Source organism: Tachysurus vachellii, chromosome 3, assembly GCF_030014155.1.
Source record: "Tachysurus vachellii isolate PV-2020 chromosome 3, HZAU_Pvac_v1, whole genome shotgun sequence".
Taxonomy (NCBI): domain Eukaryota; kingdom Metazoa; phylum Chordata; class Actinopteri; order Siluriformes; family Bagridae; genus Tachysurus; species Tachysurus vachellii.
This window is the reverse complement of record NC_083462.1, coordinates 5,161,895-5,182,730: the sequence shown is the minus strand read 5'-3', so window position 1 is coordinate 5,182,730 and position 20,836 is coordinate 5,161,895. Positions and strand designations below refer to the sequence as shown.

General features: G+C 40.2%; 2 protein-coding genes across 2 annotated transcripts in view; both read left to right on the top strand.

Moving 5' to 3' along the window:
- The first annotated feature begins 219 nt into the window (after positions 1–219).
- On the top strand, positions 220–4,787 carry myl4 (myosin, light chain 4, alkali; atrial, embryonic). Its single transcript, XM_060865478.1, has 7 exons — positions 220–364; positions 2,409–2,436; positions 2,688–2,837; positions 2,925–3,098; positions 4,164–4,241; positions 4,467–4,528; positions 4,628–4,787. The coding sequence occupies exons 1-6, from the start codon at positions 263–265 to the stop codon at positions 4,493–4,495; spliced, it is 561 nt and encodes a 186-aa protein (XP_060721461.1). The 5' UTR covers positions 220–262; the 3' UTR covers positions 4,496–4,528; positions 4,628–4,787.
- Positions 4,788–6,571: 1,784 nt separating this feature from the next.
- Positions 6,572–20,836, top strand: part of maptb (microtubule-associated protein tau b) — a 33,038-nt gene continuing 18,773 nt past the window's right edge. The window contains exons 1-2 of the mRNA XM_060865472.1: positions 6,572–6,657; positions 18,140–18,310. Coding sequence (XP_060721455.1) covers positions 18,157–18,310 — 154 coding nt within the window. The 5' untranslated portion in view covers positions 6,572–6,657; positions 18,140–18,156. The remainder of the gene's footprint in view (positions 6,658–18,139; positions 18,311–20,836) is intronic.

The following is a 20,836-nucleotide window of genomic DNA, read 5'->3' as shown; positions in this document are numbered from 1 at the left end:
ACCTCTAATACCCCTGCCATTATGTTCCTCATAGTGAGAACAGTGTGTGGACCTGCTGGTACTCCCATCTGAGAGAGAGATTAAAGTGGAGCCTCTTCACTTCGTCAGTGTTCCAGCCTCCAGGCCTTGTATGGTTCATGATGGTGTCTCAGATGGTTCGGCCTGTCTCTATGGTTTTATCCTGAGGGACCTGGATGGGAATATAAAACCCACTGAACTACATTCTCCACCTCATTTCACAGCGTCCTCCTAATTCTTTAACATGGCACCAAAAAAAGTAGACCCCAAGAGGGAGACTAATAAAGCCGGTACATCTGAACCGGAGAAGCCCAAGGAGCCTGACTTTGACCCTAAGAGCACTGCAGTAAGTAATTCAGGTGTTTGTGTTAACAACGTCTCTGTAGCATAATTTCTATACTAACAGCTAACAACTCACAAGGATGAGCAGATGCCAAACATAGTAAATACAGTACTAATCGTAAATGTTGAAAAATAAAAATACAAATCATGTTGTTATTAGGGGGGCACGGTGGCTTAGTGGTTAGCACGTTCGCCTCACATCTCCAGGGTCGGGGTTCGATTCCCGCCTCCACCTTGTGTGTGTGGAGTTTGCATGTTCTCCCCGTGCCTCGGGGGTTTCCTCCGGGTACTCCGGTTTCCTCCCCTGGTCCAAAGACATGCATGGTAGGTTGATTGGCATCTCTGGAAAATTGTCCGTAGTGTGTGATTGTGTGATTGTGTGAGTGAATGAGAGTGTGTGTGTGCCTTGCAATGGGTTGGCACTCCGTCCAGGGTGTATCCTGCCTTGATGCCCAATGACGCCTGAGGCACAGGCTCCCCGTGACCCGAGGTAGTTTGGATAAGCGGTAGAAAATGAATGAATGAATGTTGTTATTCAACAAAAAAGATGTATATATGCTGATATGCTAAAGTTTCTAAGAGTTTCCAGCGTTCTGTGCTTTGTACCTCAGAGAAAAAGCAGCAAAGTTTAAATTTAACTTCCAATTTCAGGACCCCGAAATAAGAGACTCGGGTTTAGGAGTGACTGTTAATCTCTGTTTTAAAATGTGATAACAGAAACATTTTGCAGTTGTTCCACAACATTACGTGTAATTATAAATGGATAGAATTCCTTTGGTCAGTTGCTGTGGTATGAAATGAAAACAGCTTAACGATGTAATAGTAGCTGCATGTTGCCTTGGGTTGCATCACACTTCTCCATCTTAGATTATTTTTCCGTGAAACAGTTGGAGACGTGGAAATGAATTTCCATTCTTTCCAACATACAGTATATACCAATTTTCTAGGAATATTTTCCTGTTCAAAATTGTAAGATCCTGAGGTGTACATTCCCAGAGAGTAAAATATATCAAGCAAGCCCAAATAACTCTGCATTTGGGCATGAGCATTTGGTTCAATATGCTCACTGAAGTTCGCATGTCCCTCCATTCCATTTTCATCCTTCTACACAACTGGTGTTGTCTACATTAGAGCTTGTTGGAGACTAATGTGCCTCTGATCCGGGCTTAACCCAACCTTTACCCCAGGGATGGCGCAGAAGGATAGAGTTTCACCATCGTTCCCCTGGTTCTGATACAGCTGTCAGTTATTCTTAGAGCTCAGAATTGGTGATGAAAATACAGGAATGACCTCAAACAAGATTCTTCTTCTCGAGGGTATGATGAGCATCTGCAGCACTGCTGAGTGGAGTGCAGACAGTTGGGTAATATTCGGTTTAAGCTTGTGTGAGTGGTCCTTTCTTTGCTGCTCTTATGGAAACTCTTCTTCATGATTTTGTTTTTTTTCTCTTGGCTTCTTCTTGAGTGCTCTATTAGCAAAACACTCTGGTGTGGTGACCTTTAGTGGATACGCTGAAGAAACTCTAGTATTTAATGTGTCTGTGAAAATGTAATGGTATATTGGGGTGTGGTGTGTTGTGGTGCGGTACAGTGTGGTGTGGTGTGGTGTGTTGTGGTGTGGTGTGTTGTGGTACAGTGTGGTGTGTTGTGGTGTGTTGTGGTGTGTTGTGGTGCAGTACAGTGTGGTGTGGTGTGGTGTGGTGTGTTGTGGTGCGGTACAGTGTGGTGTGGTGTGTTGTCGTGTGGTGTGTTGTGGTGCGGTACAGTGTGGTGTGGTGTGGTGTGTTGTGGTGTGGTGTGTTGCAGTGTGTTGGTGGGTGTGATGTAGTGCTGTGTGGTTTGGTTTGGTACAGTACGATTGGGAGTTTTGTGGTGTGGTGGAGTGGAGTGTGGTGTAGTACAGTGTGGTGTGTTGTGGTGTGGTAGGATGTCGTGTGGTGTGGTAAAGTGTAGTGTTGTGTGATACAGTGTGGTGTGTTGGGGTGTAGTGCGGTGTGGTGTTGTGTCTCTTGGTAACGATGTGTCAATATCTGTTGCCTCTCTACTCAGATAGAGTTTACTGCAGATCAGATTGAAGGTAAGAATTTAATTCATTGTGGTTCAACTCACCAAACTCATGTACATATTATACTATTATTATAATAGTATTAGCAGTGAATTAATGCCTGTAAGTAGTTTTATTGACAGCCAAAATGGGGACCCGTTTCTGTCATCTAGCACCAGGGGTTTCTATTGGGAAAAACATATATTTATTTATATATCGCATTATTTCTATCCTATCATCATATCACCCAATCCTACCTTATAGGCGTTAATCTGTCCTAACAGAGTTTAAAGAGGCCTTCATGCTGTTTGATAGAACACCTAAAGGAGAAATGAAGATCTCTTATGCTCAGTGTGGAGACGTGATGAGAGCTTTGGGTCAAAACCCTACCAATGCTGAGGTCATGAAGGTGCTGGGTAAACCCAAACCTGAAGGTCAGAGGTTCAAACTTTGTTATTCTAGACAACCCACAACCCTCTTTTATTTAAAGCACTGCCTTTCTGTCTCCTGATCTTCTTCAGAACTGAACACCAAGCTCATGGATTTTGAGACCTTCCTACCCATGTTTCAGCACGTGTCCAAGTCAAAGGACCGTGGAACGTTTGAGGACTTTGTGGAGGGGTTGCGTGTCTTTGACAAAGAAGGAAACGGCACCATAATGGGAGCAGAGCTTCGCCATGTTCTACAGACTTTAGGTAAATAAAATACATTTACATTTGCAGCATATTTTGACAGATGCTAACCATATTGTCAGGACACCACAAACTCCACTACCCAGGACACACCATAGCCTACAAACATGGCCAATTTGGACTACAATTCCTAGAAACCATTGCAGTTTACTCACTCACATTCACCAGACCATTCACACAGTTCATAGTTAGTTAGTTTATTAATTTATAAGGCACATTTAAAAATGCAGCCAAAGTGCTGTACATCAAGTAGAAACAAACAAGAATAGTGCAAAAGTAAAAACACAATCCAAAACAAACCAAAAGAAAACACATACAATTTTACACTTTCAAACAGAGTTAAAACATACAGAATAAAAGTGGGTATTTAAAGCAGATTTAAACAGTGAGACAGTGGTAGCAGATCTTAAATGAAGAGGGAGATTGTTCCACAACTTTGGAGCTGCCGTAGCAAACGCCCGATCGCCCTTAGTTTTAAAATGTGCACGAGGTACCGAGAGAAGGAATTGAAGAGATCTAGGGGTAGGGTACGGAATGAGGAGGTCACAAATATACTGGGGAGCGCAACCATGTAAAGCTTTAAAAACATAAAGTAAAATCTTAAAATCAATACAGAACTTAACCGGGATGAGAGGGGGTAATGAGGCAAGTACTGGGGTACGTAATGTGCTCACGTTTTCTGGTTCATAGTTACGTCTGCACCGATATAAACACACCGCAAACACTCAGGCAATTACAGTTTACATTTTCATTCCGACGTCACCAAGCCTTTTCCCCCAGTGTATCTTATTCTGGTTTTGCCTGTTTTTTTATCCGTGTGTTTGATTTGCAGAGTATTTCCTTATTGTTCTTCAAACAATCCTTGCCTATGTTTTGACTTCACCTTTACTGACATTTTAGATACATTTGCGTTGATCTTCATTTAAAAAAAAAATCTTTAAAAACAGTCTGTTTTTTATTCTTTAACATTAGTTTGAGTTACAGACTTCTTTTACTTGCAGCAATGGCAGGTAGTCGGTTAATTTTGTGATTTAGTAAATCAAGTTGACTCCTGAATAAATCCTGCAGGGGAGAAAATGACAGAAAATGAGGTCGAACAAGTCTTAGCTGGACAAGAAGATGCTAACGGCTGCATCAACTATGAAGGTAACATCAGTGTTTTAACCGTATCCTGAATATTACCAGCACTGACACTGAAGCCTCCATCCATAATCACTAAATAAACATTTCCTCACAGAAAACTTCACCCTTTTTAATTTTTAATGATGACATTTTTAGTCTTAGATGATATGGTGGCTATATCTATATAAATCCAAAACATATTACTGTAGGTTATTAATTAAAAATTACTGCTTATTTATTTTTTTGCAGCTTTTGTTAAATACATCATGTCTGGATAATTTTAATATCAGAGACGAGTCACTGGAGTTATGGTACGTTTGTACTGATTGTCTATAAAGCAGTGGTGTATCTAATATATTTAACATATCTAATAGAAATAAAGAAACCTTACACATTTCTATCTCTTTCAGGAATTGTTAGTCCTGATGTGTCTGGAACCTACAAGCGATTGGAGAACAGATCTATTCACGCAAATGTTTTTTTGCCACACTATCTTTTGTTTTTTAAACTTTTTATGTTATGTTCTTGGTGTCTTGAATAAACCATTCAAATAAATTGTGTGTCTGTGTACTCCAGGTTCTCTGATTTTCTGTAACTCTAAAACTGTTCAGATATTTTCTTTTTTGACAAAAAAAAAAAAAAAAAACACCAGATTTTAGCCATCTAAAAGAAAATGAGGAATTGGGAATCAACATAGAGAAAAACAGACACAAGACCTCATGTTTAGTTAGCTCTAGTAAATATAACTCTCAAATAAATATTAATATATCTGTGTGTTTGTGTGTGTGTGTGTGTGTAATTGAATGTTTTATTTAATTGCTTGAACTCACAGTTAATGATAATGTGAAGTACCATTCATATATTCAGTCACTTTGGCGCCCCTCGATTATTCAGCTCAGAGAAGGAACTGCACTTTGTATCTTTAGCGCCCCTCTGCTTGAAGGCCAAAGGAAGAACTGCACCCTGCTTAAATAAACTTTGTATCTTTAGCGCCCCCTCTGCTTGAAGGCCAAAGGAAGAACTGCAACCTGCTTAAAAAAACTTAGTACCTTTAGCGCCCCCTCTGCTTGAAGGCCAAAGGAAGAACTGCAACCTGCTTAAAAAAACTTAGTACCTTTAGCGCCCCCTCTGCTTGAAGGCCAAAGGAAGAACTGCACCCTGCTTAAATAAACTTTGTATCTTTAGTGCCCCCTCTGCTTGAAGGTCAAAGAAGGAACTGCAACATGCTTAAAAAAACTTAGTACCTTTAGCGCCCCCTCTGCTTGAAGGCCAAAGGAAGAACTGCAACCTGCTTAAAAAAACTTAGCACCTTTAGCGCCCCCTCTGCTTGAAGGCCAAATGAGGAACTGCACCCTGCTTTAGATTAGTTTCTTTAGCGCCCCCTCTGCTTGAAGGCCAAATGAGGAACTGCACCCTGCTTTAGATTAGTTTCTTTAGCGCCCCCTCTGCTTGAAGGACAAATGAGGAACTGCACCCTGCTTTAGATTAGTTTCTTTAGCGCCCTCTCTGCTTGAAGGCCAAATGAGGAACTGCACCCTGCTTTAGATTAGTTTCTTTAGCGCCCCCTCTGCTTGAAGGCCAAATGAGGAACTGCACCCTGCTTTATATTAGTTTCTTTAGCGCCCCCTCTGCTTGAAGGACAAATGAGGAACTGCACCCTGCTTTAAATAAGTCTCTTTAGCGCCCCCATCTTCCTCAGGCTAGTAAAGGAAGTGAATCTCAGTTGATTACCGCTGATCAGTGCACACTGTGCGGTTGGACAGACAGTAACTGTGTCGCGCAGGTGAGTTAAAACACCTTGTAAACCATGTAGCACTCTCTGGGTTAAGCATTTATACCTACATGTAGTTTAAGGTTGTGTGAGTGTGTGTGTGTGTGTGTGTGTGCGTGTGTGTGCGTGCGTGTGTGTGTGTGAGAGAGAGAGAGAGGATGGGCTGCTTCCAGTTTCTTCTCTAAAGCTAGTTTTTAAAAGGTATAGTAGAGATTTATAATAATAATAATAATATAATAATATATAATAATAATTTATCAAAAAAATTATCCAAAAAAATCATTCAAATCCAAGCCAAATATTTATTTAATTGTATTAATTTTTTAGTTTCATTCGACACATCGTACATAGTCAGATATAGTCGTTTCAAATATATAGTATTTTATTTTAATTCTATTTTCTTTTTATTTCTGCCTTTTGTTTCACACCGTCTCCTGATTCACGAGGGGGGGAGAATGGGAGGATGGGGTCGTATCCCAAACGCCATCCAAAACAAACGTAGTGCGCACTACGCCGCTTCTAGAAGCGTTACGTCACACTCCATGCAGTGACCCTAAACAGTGCACATAGAGCGGTTTGGGATCGAGCCGCTGCCTCTGTCTGTGTAACGGGGTTTTGTGCTGGTGCTGATGCTGCGGTTGCCGGTTGTAATGCTGAGACATTAACGCTGTAAGTTTGCCGACATCACGGTTTGAGTTTGTGAACAATCGCTTTGGTTTTATTCCTCTGAACAGGTTAGTGTCAGTATTTCTTCATTTATGTCATGTTTAAAAGGAGGAAATGTGATCAGATCAGCCGGAGCAGGTGTAATTTCCTCCTTTTTCTTCCTCGTCACAGGCGGTAAAATGTCATCTATGTCATCTATGACCTTCATATTTGTTTTCGTGAAGGTTTAAACTCACGATTTTTTCCCACAAATCCTGAATTTATCGAGTAATAACTGAGATAATTTAAACGTTAACGGTCGCGTCACGCGCTGCGCTTTGTGTGGTACGTTAGCATCAAGCTAACCAAACATTTCTGAAGGATTTTAAGCTTCTTTGCGTGCTGTGAAACACACAAATAAAATATTCAGCTAATTATCCGTGTTTTTTTTTTGTATTTTAGATGCTTTTTAACAGATTTGCCCTGACGTTCAGGGGGTAATAGTTTTTTTCCCCCTCCTCCACCGGACACACCCTCTCGTGCCGGGCGCGCGCGCGACCACCGAGCGCGCCCTGTTCCTGCGTCTGCTCAACTTTACGCCCTAAAAAATGCGCCATTTTGTCAATAATTACAGGATTTCTTTTATTCGGTCTGACAGTTTCCGTCGTTGTTACGTATAAATGTCGTGGTGAGGGGTTGAGAAGGCTTTGGGAGTCTTTGTCACGTCCTCCACACGCCCATCCTTAAGGCTGGACACTAAACACTACACACAGGTACACTACATGCTCACGGCTCAAATAATCGCCATCTTTCTGCGTGTCAACATCAGGGCTGCCACCTGTGCGTGATAAATCCACCCCTAAAATGATCTCAGTCATAAAATTCTGCATTTTTCCTGAAGCTATGATGTCATTTTAACGTTCAGCATTTTTTTTTCTTCAATTTTCTCACCCCATCTGCTAACACGTGCATCCTCGGAGACACGTGAAGCCTCTGCGCGTTTTGGGCGGTTACACGCGCAGAGGAACGCGCTGTTTGCCCTCTTCCTCGTACACAAGCTCACAGATGCCCGTGATTGGCTAGCGTCTCTGTGTTTGTCCCGCCCACCCTGAGAGCTCAGACAATAATTCATTCATTCATTCATTCACTCATTTTCTACCGCTTATCCGAACTATTCTCGGGTCACGGGGAGCCTGTGCCTATCTCAGGCGTCATCGGGCATCAGGGCAGGATACACCCTGGACGGAGTGCCAACCCATCGCAGGGCACACACACACTCCCATTCGCACACACACACTCTCATTCACTCACACACTACGGACAATTTTCCAGAGATGTTAATCAACCTACCATGCATGTCTTTGGACCGGGGGAGGAAACCGGAGTACCCGGAGGAAACCCCCGAGGCACGGGGAGAACATGCAAACTCCACGCACACAAGATGGAGGCGGGAATCGAACCCCCAACCCTGGAGGTGTGAGGGGAACGTGCTAACCACTAAGCCACCGTGCCCACGACAATAATTCAATTCAATTCAAATTTATTTCTATAGTCAAAGCAGCTTTACAGAAAATAAAACGTAGTAAAAAGCTTAATATAAAGATTAATATGATACAAAAATTCAAGATTATATTAGATCTATATTAGATTATATTACATCTCCTCCTTAGTATAGCAGAGTCTAACTGCAGCTGGAACATCTCTAGATGTCTCAGGATCCTAACAGAGGATTGGAAGACAATCGGAATAATGATCATAGTAGGATTGAAAATCATGATCTCGCATAACAGTAGGCTTTTATGAGATATCATGGATAGGGCAAAATATTTTTAAAACCTTTTTTTTTAAAAAAATGCAAGTTATAATTCACTACGATGCATATTTTGTATAATAGAAATATGTTCAAGTATCGTCATACAATATTTCTGTCATTTTGCTCTGTCCTACTGTCATGTGTCTTTGACCTGAAGCTAATTAAAGATCCAGCAGTGGTGCTCATGCACCAATTATATCGGTTAACCCATTATTAAAGGTACACTGTGTTCACATACAGTACTCACTAGAGGATTACAAGATCAGTGTCCTGACCATTAGTGCAAAATGTGTTGTGATATCTATACAGTGTGGTTATCTATACATAGTGTGGGTCAGGTGATGGCTGGAGTTTGAGGCGGAGCAGAGTAGGTTGCGATTTAATGTAAAATATTCTGCAAAATATCTGTAAATGTATAATATTTATCACAGCGGATCCAGGGAATACATCACACACACACACACACACACCTAGCGGAAACTTAAATTAACAAATGAAAATTAAACTCACGTAAAACAGCAGACATTTTTAGATTTCAATTATTTAGCCATATTTGACGAAGGTTCGTGTTTTCTAATGACATGATTGTTAGTACAGTCTGTGGGCTGGGACGTCACCATGGTAACGGTTTTGGTTATGAACCGTTGTAAGTCTTCGTCCGTGTCCATTTTAGTTCTGAGGTAAAGTTCCTGTAGTTAGAAGTGCGATCCTTTAAAGACGACGAAGTTTGTGGAATTGTCCATCTGCTGATGGTCATCGTCTAAAGCACCACATTTTACCCTAGAACATGAAGCACTGACTGCATAAACCATGTCCTGAGATGTCCATAGATGGAGTTGGAATGTGGCCAGTGGATTTGTGGGAGTGCAGATTGTGGGATTATCTATCATCATGTACAACTTCTTGAAAATAGAATGTCCTCAGTTGTCCCGTTAAAATAATGAAAACGTTAAGGATTTTTCTATATTAAAATTCTGATGAAGCTCTATTTTCACATATAGTTCAGGATAATTCAGGATGCTATGTGTTTCATGGTGTGCAGTAATATGTTTGAGATTAATTAGGTGTTTCAGCCTTATTTAATGAGACAAAGCCAGATTTTTTTCCCTAAAATCAGGTTCCAGCTCTGTTTTATTTCCTCATTTCGACTATAAATAATGCCGTTATCCATGCAGAGTAAAGAGCACAGGATTCAGTTCACTGACCACGCTGCTTATTTCGCTTGGTAATTATTTATTTCTTCATGATGATTGCCGTGTCTGTAAATGAGACTGTGTCCTCTGTGCTTCAGGCTGAGGTAGAAAGTTAAAAACACAAATCCCGAGCTGTTGAAAGCTGAGCTTTCATCCACATAACCGTGATTAATCATTTGCCAGCACTTTTCAGAGGGCAAAAAGCCTAAAAGGACTCTACAAGTAACTAGACTATGATGCCCTAGACTAATTTGCATATTAACCTTTGTGAGATTAATATGCAAATAAGTTAATTAGCATATCCAATTACTAATTTATTAGAAAGTGTTTTATTTCTTAAACAATGTATTGTTCAAGAAGATCAATTAAGACAAAGAATGAAGAAGTGTGAGGGTGGGAAGAAACAGTGATGATTAGCGATGATTAGTCATTGGGAAACAGTGGTGATTAGTGAGTGGTCATTGGGAAACAGTTGTGATTAGTGAGTGGTCATTGGGAAACAGTTGTGATTAGTGAGTGGTCATTGGGAAACAGTTGTGATTAGTGAGTGGTCATATGGAAACAGTGGTGATTAGTGAGTGGTCATTGGGAAACAGTGGTGATTAGTGAGTGGTCATATGGAAACAGTGGTGATTAGTGAGTGGTCATTGGGAAACAGTGGTGATTAGTGAGTGGTCATATGGAAACAGTGGTGATTAGTGAGTGGTCATTGGGAAACAGTGGTGATTAGTGAGTGGTCATATGGAAACAGTGGTGATTAGTGAGTGGTCATTGGGAAACAGTGGTGATTAGTGAGTGGTCATTGGGAAACAGTGGTGATTAGTGAGTGGTCATTGGGAAACAGTTGTGATTAGTGAGTGGTCATTGGGAAACAGTTGTGATTAGTTAGTGGTCATTGGGAAACAGTTGTGATTAGTGAGTGGTCATTGGGAAACAGTTGTGATTAGTGAGTGGTCATATGGAAACAGTGGTGATTAGTGAGTGGTCTTTGGGAAACAGTGGTGATTAGTGAGTGGTCATATGGAAACAGTGGTGATTAGTGAGTGGTCATATGGAAACAGTGGTGATTAGTGAGTGGTCATTGGGAAACAGTGGTGATTAGTGAGTGGTCATTGGGAAACAGTTGTGATTAGTGAGTGGTCATTGGGAAACAGTGGTGATTAGTGAGTGGTCATTGGGAAACAGTGGTGATTAGTGAGTGGTCATTGGGAAACAGTGGTGATTAGTGAGTGGTCATTGGGAAACAGTTGTGATTAGTGAGTGGTCATTGGGAAACAGTTGTGATTAGTGAGTGGTCATTGGGAAACAGTGGTGATTAGTGAGTGGTCATTGGGAAACAGTGGTGATTAGTGAGTGGTCATTGGGAAACAGTTGTGATTAGTGAGTGGTCTTATGGAAACAGTGGTGATTAGTGAGTGGTCATATGGAAACAGTGGTGATTAGTGAGTGGTCATATGGAAACTGGTGATTAGTGAGTGGTCATATGGAAACAGAGGTGATTAGTTAGTGGTGATCTTATCTGATCTTATTTTTTGTTTAGAGCTGTTTGCGATCTCAGACACAAAGCTGCAGTGTACAGACATGAAAATTCCCTTTTAATGTTACATTTTAATGCCACAATCTCAAAGGTTATTAGTTTCCAGGCTCAATATGACAACCCTGGCATGCATATACAGTAATACCTCAAGATACGAGTTTAATTCGTTCCGTGACTTTGCTTGTATCTCAAATTGCTCGTATCGCAAAGCAATTTTCACCATTTAAATGAATTGAAATCCCATTAATCCGTTCCAGCTCGCAAAATTCCACTCCAGTTGTTTTGTTTGTGTGTTTTGAATATGAAAAATGTTCAGTACTGTATTTATAAATGACAAATATTGTATAAAAACATACAGTAATAAAAGAGAATGTTAAAAAAATAAACTGGTTTTACTTTACGGAAGATAAAGTAGGCGGATAAACAGGCGGAGGAGTAAACAGGCGGAGGAGTAAACAGGCGGAGGAGTAAACAGGCGGAGGAGTTAGGAGGAATTTCACTTTCGTTCACTTACTCGCTACTGTACACTCTTAATGCTACTTTACACTTAAATTTTCTTCATCGCTTTTCTCTTCACATCTGCCGGTCGTTTTAATAAAAACCTGTCCGGTCAGCATATCAGATGCGGTGTAGTCAAACAAGTTCAGATTTTTTAACAGATCCAACGCTTAAAACGGATCCGAAAATTACGGATTAATTGGCTTGGATGCTCGTTTCTCAAAAATGTGCTCGTATTTCAAGGCAAAAATTTGGTCGAATCACAGCTCATATCTCGAAAAATTTGTATGTCAAAGCACTCGTATCTCGAGGTACTGTACATTTAAATTATTTAAGTAATAATAAAAGTATGTGGAGTTTTTTCCTAGGTTCATTGCTACCATAGCAACAACTAGTGATGCTAACAGAGCGCATGTCTTAAAGGATGAGCAGGACAGACGATAGACAGCTCCCGGGGTGATGTAGAAGGAGTGATGGGGGATAAATATTGATCGTTTGATTTTAGCGGCTGAGTTAATAAATCTGCACAGACCGCATCTTGAACAGTCCTGTAGATATTCCCTGACATTTTTATTGATGTTTTTACTTGTGGAGATGTTTTTTAAAAAGGGAAAGGAGAATCCAGAGATTAATGCATCTGAATGCCCTGGAAAGAAACTCCTGTGAGAATACTGCTCTAATATACAGTACTGTTATCTGTGTTCGTAACACGAAGCACAGGGGATGCCTAAAGGGCAGGGGGAAAGAAATACATAATGCAGTGGGAGCACCTGAAAGGCATTAACCCTTATGTCTTCTCCTATCAATGAACCCTAGAGTGCACATTTTCCTTCACTAGGACCTAGAAGGCACTTTCATGTTCTTGAGTATAGGGGAGCCTACAGGGCACGGCACCAACTTTACTTCACAGAGCAGCACCATAGAAGACAGTTCATCTACTTTATTTGGATACGTCACATTTTCTCACACCTACAGGAAACCTAGAGGGCACTGCTTCACATTTATTCATAAAAAGAAGCATCTAGAGGGCATGTCATCTCTTTTTCTTGCTTGTAGGGAAGCATATAAGGCATCATATCCCATTTTCTCTCACATAGTGGAGCTTGTAAGGCACAGCATCTCATCCAAAGGGTACGTTATCACATTTACTAGAATGTGCCAGCAACCTAGAGGGCAATTCCTCATATTTTACTCTTTGAAGGGCAGCCATATGGGCACTTCATTGTGATTTCTCCACAGTAAGGGCACCTAGAAGGCATTATATGATGTTTTATAGTCCACAGGAGCAGCCTAGAGCGCCGTGTTTTTTTGGATTTCGATTGCTCATTAGAATGTTTGCTCGACTTCACAGAGTGATATAATAAATGTAGCTTAATAACTAATCCTAGATAGTAAGATCCATATTCTGCAGATGATTTTCTTATAAAAATGTAATCAGTGCACCAAATCTGTGTGTAACCATGACAACAGGAAAGGTTCTTCATAGGTTAGAGTGCAGTGAATCATTTTAATTTAAAGGGACAACGACACATAGGAGGAACCCATAACAACAGTCGTGGAGTAGAAACTAGAAACTTTAGAAATCAAATAGTTTATTTTAGTTTTTATGGTTTACTTCATGTAAATGATCACGTTATATTCTTTATTTTTAATGACTGAAAATGCTCAGTGCATCATCTGGATCAAGGTGTGAGGTTTTTGCATGCTGGGAATTTGGACTCATTACAGCAGGACACGCAGATGGAGGAGACACACACACACACACACACACACACACACACACACACACACACACACACTCTGTCTGTGATACTGCAAGGTCAAACAAAGGCTCATACCTGCACTGTAAATGAAGCAAGTTAGCCTCTTTAAAGCAAAACCCGATTTATAAGATCACATGACATCAGAGACGACAAACGTCTACTGAGCGTAAACATAAACACTGAGATAGAGAGAGGCATAAGAAAAAAGAACACAGAAAAACAGATACATACAAAGGGACAGGTAGAAAAAATACAGATTAATAGAGGAACATTGGGGGGGTGTTGGGGTACAGAAAGGAGAGAAACACAGAGAGGCAACAAAGAAGGAGAAAATCGTGTGTTTGTGTTACAGTAAGTGGGACAGTTTTTTAAGCTTAGTTTTTAGGTGATGTACTGTATTGCATTATGGGAAATTGGGAATGGATGTAGGAGACAGCTTTATTTGAGAGAGCGAGAGAGAGAGAGAGAGAGAAGTGAGTGCAGTGATGTTGCAGTGGATGCTCTCTGATAGGTTCGACACTGTAAACTAGGTCAGAACCATTGAGTTGTGTATTGACAGGGAGACTTGAACTGCTTTCTTACACACACACACCCAATAGATGACGATTCTTCTGCTAAGTTACACACTAGTCATGTGACTATACCTGTTTTAATGGTGCATGTTATTGTGTTACAGTTTTTATATCTGACCTGCAGCAGGTCTCAACGTTTACGTGGTTGTGTTATGGTTAATCCAGCGTTGTGAAGCTGGACGTGTTTGTGTTGATTATGTTTGAGCTCCACAAATGCCTCCATGACATTTCAGCCCCATCGCACAGAGGCTCGATTATGTAAGTAGTCTGTCAGGTGGACTGTGATGGAGTCTGGAATACTCACTCAGTCGTGAACACTCAGCAATCCTGATCATTCAAACTGATTTTACACATTTAGGCTCAAGTCAAAGCTCAGCTACGTGCAGGCACCATTTAAATCTTCTACTGTATGCCTTGTATTATACATTTTCACAGCCCTAAGAAACTTACACACAGACACTGACGACGTTACCAGAAGGTGACCACAAGGACCTTTTGGCTGATTTAATGAAGCAGGTAATAGACAGTTCAGATCAATGTACACTAAAAAATACCCATGAGCATAACCTGTTAGACTACCTCAGGCATGTACACACACACAGACACACACACACATACACACACACACACACTCAGCCCCAGGGCAGGGCAGGACAGATGGTAGTTTTTCTGATTGAACAGGCACAGAGAGAGCAGGCACTACGTAGACAACTTACACCTGCCTCATACACATGCTTGTGTTGTTACCACGACAACCAGTACTAATATCTGACCATTCCTTTATCTATTATGGTGTGTTCAATCTCGTATTAAAGATAAGCGTAATCTGTGCAATCTGTACACTCCCAAGGCTGTGTGTTAGGTAATGTGATTGAGGACACGACCGCAGTGGGAATTCGCTGCATCATCTCATTGTGGCATGTGTGTCATCCTGCATATGTCTCGCCACCTTACAGACTTAAGTGGGCTTTACTTTTGCCGTATACCACTTTTGTCTAAAAGCCACTAAAAGAAAGAGTGCAGGATGGCAACAACTACGAAATGAAATATAGAACAGACATGTTAATGGGAAGGCTGAACATCTTTATTTTTTTCCTGATGGATGATGTAAGCAGAATGTAGGCATTTCCTTAAATTGTAGGTTTATAGGTGAAGAACATGACATTCAGAACACACTTCATCCCGCAGTCTGCTGTAGGATTTGGTCGAGAGTTTGTCTGGATGTGTTACAGTACAGCGTAACGAGTAATGATTTTAACAGAGACTCGGGTTCTCTCGGTTTAAAGCCGGCTTTAGTCTCCTTTCCTCGCGTTGCGTCTTCTCTGTCTCTTCCTCCTGAAATTTGCTCCGTCATTCTGAATCTCTCGCTCTTTCTCTCTCTTAGCGTCTTTATTTATTTCCTCAGTGTTTTCTTTGTCTCTATTGATTACTCGCTTCCCTCCTCCCCCACATGCCTCCTTTCACACATTCCTTCCATCCTCTCTCGTTTTTTCTCTCTTTCCCATATTCTCCTCAGCTGAAACTGTTCAAAGGGTCAAGCTGTTTCTGTATTTCTGGTGTAACACCCCCACCCTTTTTTTCCACCTCTCTCTCTCTCTCTCTCTCTCTCGCTCTCTCTCTCTCTTTCTTTCTCTCCATTGCTGCAGTGATGTCTGTTCGAAATATTGATGAATCAGGGAGGAGGCTGTTACAGCCGCTGGCTTCCAGCCATGTAGATCCTTCCCACCTCTCCTCCTGTGTCTCACTCTAAACCTTGGTCCACGCCCCTCGCTGTAAAACGGGAACAGAATCTCTTTCATTTCTTAATTGTTCACAAGGATTTGACTTGCAAAATCAGTTCAGGAATATTCAACATATGTCAGCGTTCTTTCCCTTTATTTCTCCTCCCTTTTCATCAGCCATTTCTGTTCAGCTCTCTACACAAAGAGAAGAGGCTCTCAGCCACCCTGCAGACAGACAGACGGAGGCTCTTAAAGGGCCAGCATCGTTGCTTCAGTTTGCTAGAAAGCTACAGATTACAAAAAAAGGAAAAGGTGTTTAGTTGTTCTTTTCATTAATTTGTTGATTCATACAACGTTACAATTCGGATTCTTTTGCAAAATTGTTGATAAATAGGCACTTTACAGGTTTAATGATCTACTGTGACCAGGATTAAGCCATTTATTCATTCATTCATTCATTCATTCATTCATTCTTCTTCAGAAATGGCTTAATCCTGGTCACAGTAGATCATTAAACCTGTAAAGTGCCTATTTATCAACAATTTTGCAAAAGAATCACATCTTCAGTATTCCAATATTCATCTGTTGGCACTTTTTGCTGTGCATGTATGAGATGTTTGATATCATCACTTACTTGCCATTAAGGATTTCTGCTAGGCTGGTAGCGGTGGTGAGAAGGTTGGACTCTCTTCGCTCTGTCTCGCATGTGGCCTGGATTATCAGTGGAATATACAGTAAATAAACATGTGTGCTGGGGGTTTTGTAGGGGCTGTGGCTGGTCTAACACAGAGCCTTGTGTACAGATGGATGACTGAATCTGTATAATGGCTGCAGCAGAGGGACTGGTTTTGGTTTGTACCACCTCATCTCACATTCTGGCTGATTTCCGAACACTACGGTTTGAAAGAACAGATTTTATAGATTTCAGTTTGTTTGTTTTCTTAATACAATTTTCATCCAGTGTAGTTAACTTTAGAGAGACCTGTGATTAGCTAGATGTGCATTGGTGGACTTGGAGAGTAAAAACAGGAGGGCCATTATTTCATTTTTGACTCCTGTGGTATTTGGACTCTAAAGGGAAGACGCAGATTGTATTGTCACTGCAACGGAGGATACGATCTTTGTACATATATAAAGTATACGTACTAGATCAAGGATATGATCTGGCCACCAAGGACCCAGTCCTGTTACTGTGGGGACTCTCATTTATTCTGCACTATGTTTACCGTGTAAAGGGCATTAGTACTTTAAAGCAGGACATGTAGAGGGCAGTTTTTACTCCCTCATGTAGAGAGACTGAGGGCAGGCAGAAAAATGGCAAGACTTTATGCACATGGACATTCAGACACAACAACAACACATACCCAGAGTGAGAGACAAACAAAAAAACTGACATATCAGGGTCACATCCTTCCAGAGGCTACATTTTACATGGCAGGAACATAATCACCCAGTGGCATGAGTCTTCCTTAAATCAAGACGTAATCGGCAGTGCAGCATGTCCACTAGTGAACACGATTAGTGACTAATGAGCAGCAGATGGTCAGTTAGTGCGCTATACATTATATATGAAAACATACATCACCATTCCATAGCAGTCTCTGGAAACTGAGATGAATGGATGTTGGCTCTGTATCTTTTTGTCGCTCTGTCTGTTTTTTTTTGGTTTAGATAAATACAACTCTGTTTTTGGTTTTGATATATCCAGTTATTTTTTTAAATTAATTATATTTTCCTTTTTCTCCGGAAACTTTTACTGGAGTCTCCTAAAGAGTTAATAATTGTAAGTTGATTTCAGTATAGTGTGTGTGTGTCTGTAAGAAACTGTTGCTGCCAGTGTATAGTGCAGAGGAAGTTCCTTATGCAGTGCTAATGCACACACACACACACACACACACACTTTTTTAAAGGACTTTTTTAAAGGACACTGGAAAAACTATTTATGCAAAGCGCTCGGCACAACTCTAGTTAATAAGCGGAAGTGCTGATCGCTTAAAACAGAGTAAACGTGCTTGTTACCATTTGGATCGATCAAAAAGAAAACCCAAAACCTATGTATGCAGGTTTCATACAGGAAACTCTCCGGAAACTCACTTCTTCCCCTTTTCAGTCTGCTTTCTGTTTCTTAATTGTTCATTAGAAAATATTTGAACGTTTTGGTGGAAGGCGTGGCTTTCACATTTCTACAGATTGTACGCATAGTGAGGTGAGCTTGTGATGCTAAAATGGTGGCTACAGCTTTAAATGTTAGCTACAATAGCCTCATATCTCCAGTGCACAATCAGAGAAGCAAGCTTTGATTTGTGATGTGAGCTAATGAGGAGACTGAGGAGTGTTGAACAGAGGAGGTTTAGAGTAGGTTTGGGTGACAGAATCATCACTGTTTCACTCCTTCTGGATCCTTCACAGACTGAATCCACCTCGACATGGAGCACCAGGACATGATGAATTCCGGAGAGTACGGCCCTGAGGAGGACGTAGTGTCCACCATGGCTGACGTGACCCTCCTTGACGGCCCTCAGGAGGACATGAAGAACGGGACGGCGGCACACATGAGGCCTAAGGACGGCCTGGGAAAAGGTCAGTCCGAGGACACCACGTTTATTCATGTCACTTTAGCATAGTGAGTTCTATTCCAGTTAATCCTTTAACATACAAAAAAGTGCTTCATATTTTTTCAATCCTGGAAATATTTCTTAATATTTCACAGTTTAATGGGAAAGTGAATGAAATGGACGTTTATATATAATATAATATTATATGTTGGTACAGTATGTCTCATAGACAGATAAGTAACGTGAGAAGTTTTTATAGATAATATCCAGAAAACATGCAGACAGCAAGACAGGATGTGTGAAATTACTGTTATGGGTCAGGAGAGCAGGCTTAGGATTGCAAAGGGGCGGAAAGTTTACGGTAAATTTCCGGAAACCTTCCACGGGAACTTAAACTGGGGAATTTTGGGAATATTCCAAATTGGAAACTTTACCGGAGTTTATCAGTATAATTTACGGGAATTTATGGGAATTTACAGGAATTTATGGGAATTATTTGGAAATATAGGGAAATGTATATAAACGATATCATTTACAACCATAAATAAACATTTTGTTTGGTCATAAGCAGACATTCATGCAAGGTAATACAAATTTCAAAAACGACCTCTTGACTGTTTTAAGTGTAAGTAGAGCTTTGCAATAAACATAATAAACTTAATAATTGCAATAAACATATTTACCTATGATTGCTGTAAAATGAAAGCATCCCCCACCCTAAAACTTATAAAAAAGTCCCAATCAAAATGTAAAATGAAGCATTTTTCCTCACGCTTATTAGGTCTCTGGTTCTGTGGTAGTCAAGGCCTGGAAAATGGAGGTGAATCCCCCCCTTAAGTGATATATGGAGGATTTTTTTTTATTTCAGGGGGAGTGAGTGTGTGTGTGTGTGTGTGTGTGTGGGGGGTCATCAAATTATCTGTGCATGTGGTAACACTCCTAATTTACTGCTTATTAAGAGTTAGTAAGGTAGTTATTAAGTTTAGGTATTGGGTACAATTAAGAATGTAGAATAAGGCATTAATATGTGCTTAATAAGTACTAATAAATAGCCAATATTCTATTAACATTCATGCTAATAAGCAACTAGTTAAATGACCCTAAAATGAAGTGTTACTGTGCATGTTATGGAAGAATGTAAGTACATGCAGGGGGTTTGTACGGTGGCCGGGAAGTGCAAAACAAATTAACAAAACCGAAAACACATTAACAAAACCCAAACCAAATTAACAAAACCGAAAACACATTAACAAAACCCAAAACACATTAACAAAACCCAAACCAAATTAACAAATCAGAAAACACAACGACAAGTCAGACAACCCAGAAACGGTAGTGTATCGTTTTTGAATGGAAACTTACCGATCATTGGACAAGACACCTGTCACTCAAGATATACAGGTATGGAATCTTATGTGTAATGTGTAAAGTTCTCCCTTTAAATAAAGTTCTCCGTTCAAGAAAATAACAGAATTAATCCACAGTAATCCATTCCATCCATCCATTCCAACTTTTCCTTGTGGCAGACTGTTGAACTTCATGTATACTTTGAGTGACAGGTGTCTTTTCCAATCACAAACTATACCAACCGCTTCCGGGTTGTCTGAAATGTCGTTGTGTTTTCTGATTTGTTAATTTGTTTTCTGATTTGTTAATGTGTTTCATGCACCGATTCAGACAACCCGGAAGCGGTAGGTATAGTTTGTGAATGGAAACTTACCGATCATTGGACAAGACGACTGTCATTAAAGATATAAAGGTGAATGAAAGGTGTCTCGTCCGATGATGGTAAATTTCCATTAACAAATTATACCAACCGCTTCCGGGTTGTCTGACTTGTTAATGTGTTTTGGGTTTTGTTAATTTGGTTTGGGTTTTGTTAATTTGGTTTGGGTTTTGTTAATGTGTTTTGGGTTTTGTTAATGTGTTTTGGGTTTTGTTAATGTGTTTTGGGTTTTGTTAATGTGTTTTGGGTTTTGTTAATGTGTTTTGGGTTTTGTTAATGTGTTTTGGGTTTTGTTAATGTGTTTTGGGTTTTGTTAATGTGTTTTGGGTTTTGTTAATTTGGTTTGGGTTTTGTTAATGTGTTTTGGGTTTTGTTAATTTGGTTTGGGTTTTATTAATGTGTTTTCGGTTTTGTTAATGTGTTTTGGGTTTTGTTAATTTGGTTTGGGTTTTGTTAATGTGTTTTCAGTTTTGTTAATGTGTTTTCAGTTTTGTTAATGTGTTTTCGGTTTTGTTAATTTGGTTTGGGTTTTGTTAATTTGGTTTGGGTTTTGTTAATTTGTTTTGCACTTCCCGGCCACCGTAGGTTTGGCCTCAATGGCCGTCCAGTAAGCAGTGTGCTGTGTGCAAGTGACCGAGGAATACAGGGTACAAAATCAACTTAAATTGCATTAAATCTTATTGTTTTAAACACAATTATGCTGCAAGATTTTTTTTAACTACATTTAAGTTCCTTTTTATAGGTAACTCTGCATTTGTTTAAAATTCCCAGTTTATTTCCATATATTCCCATTAATTCCCATATATTCTCGTTAATTCCCATATA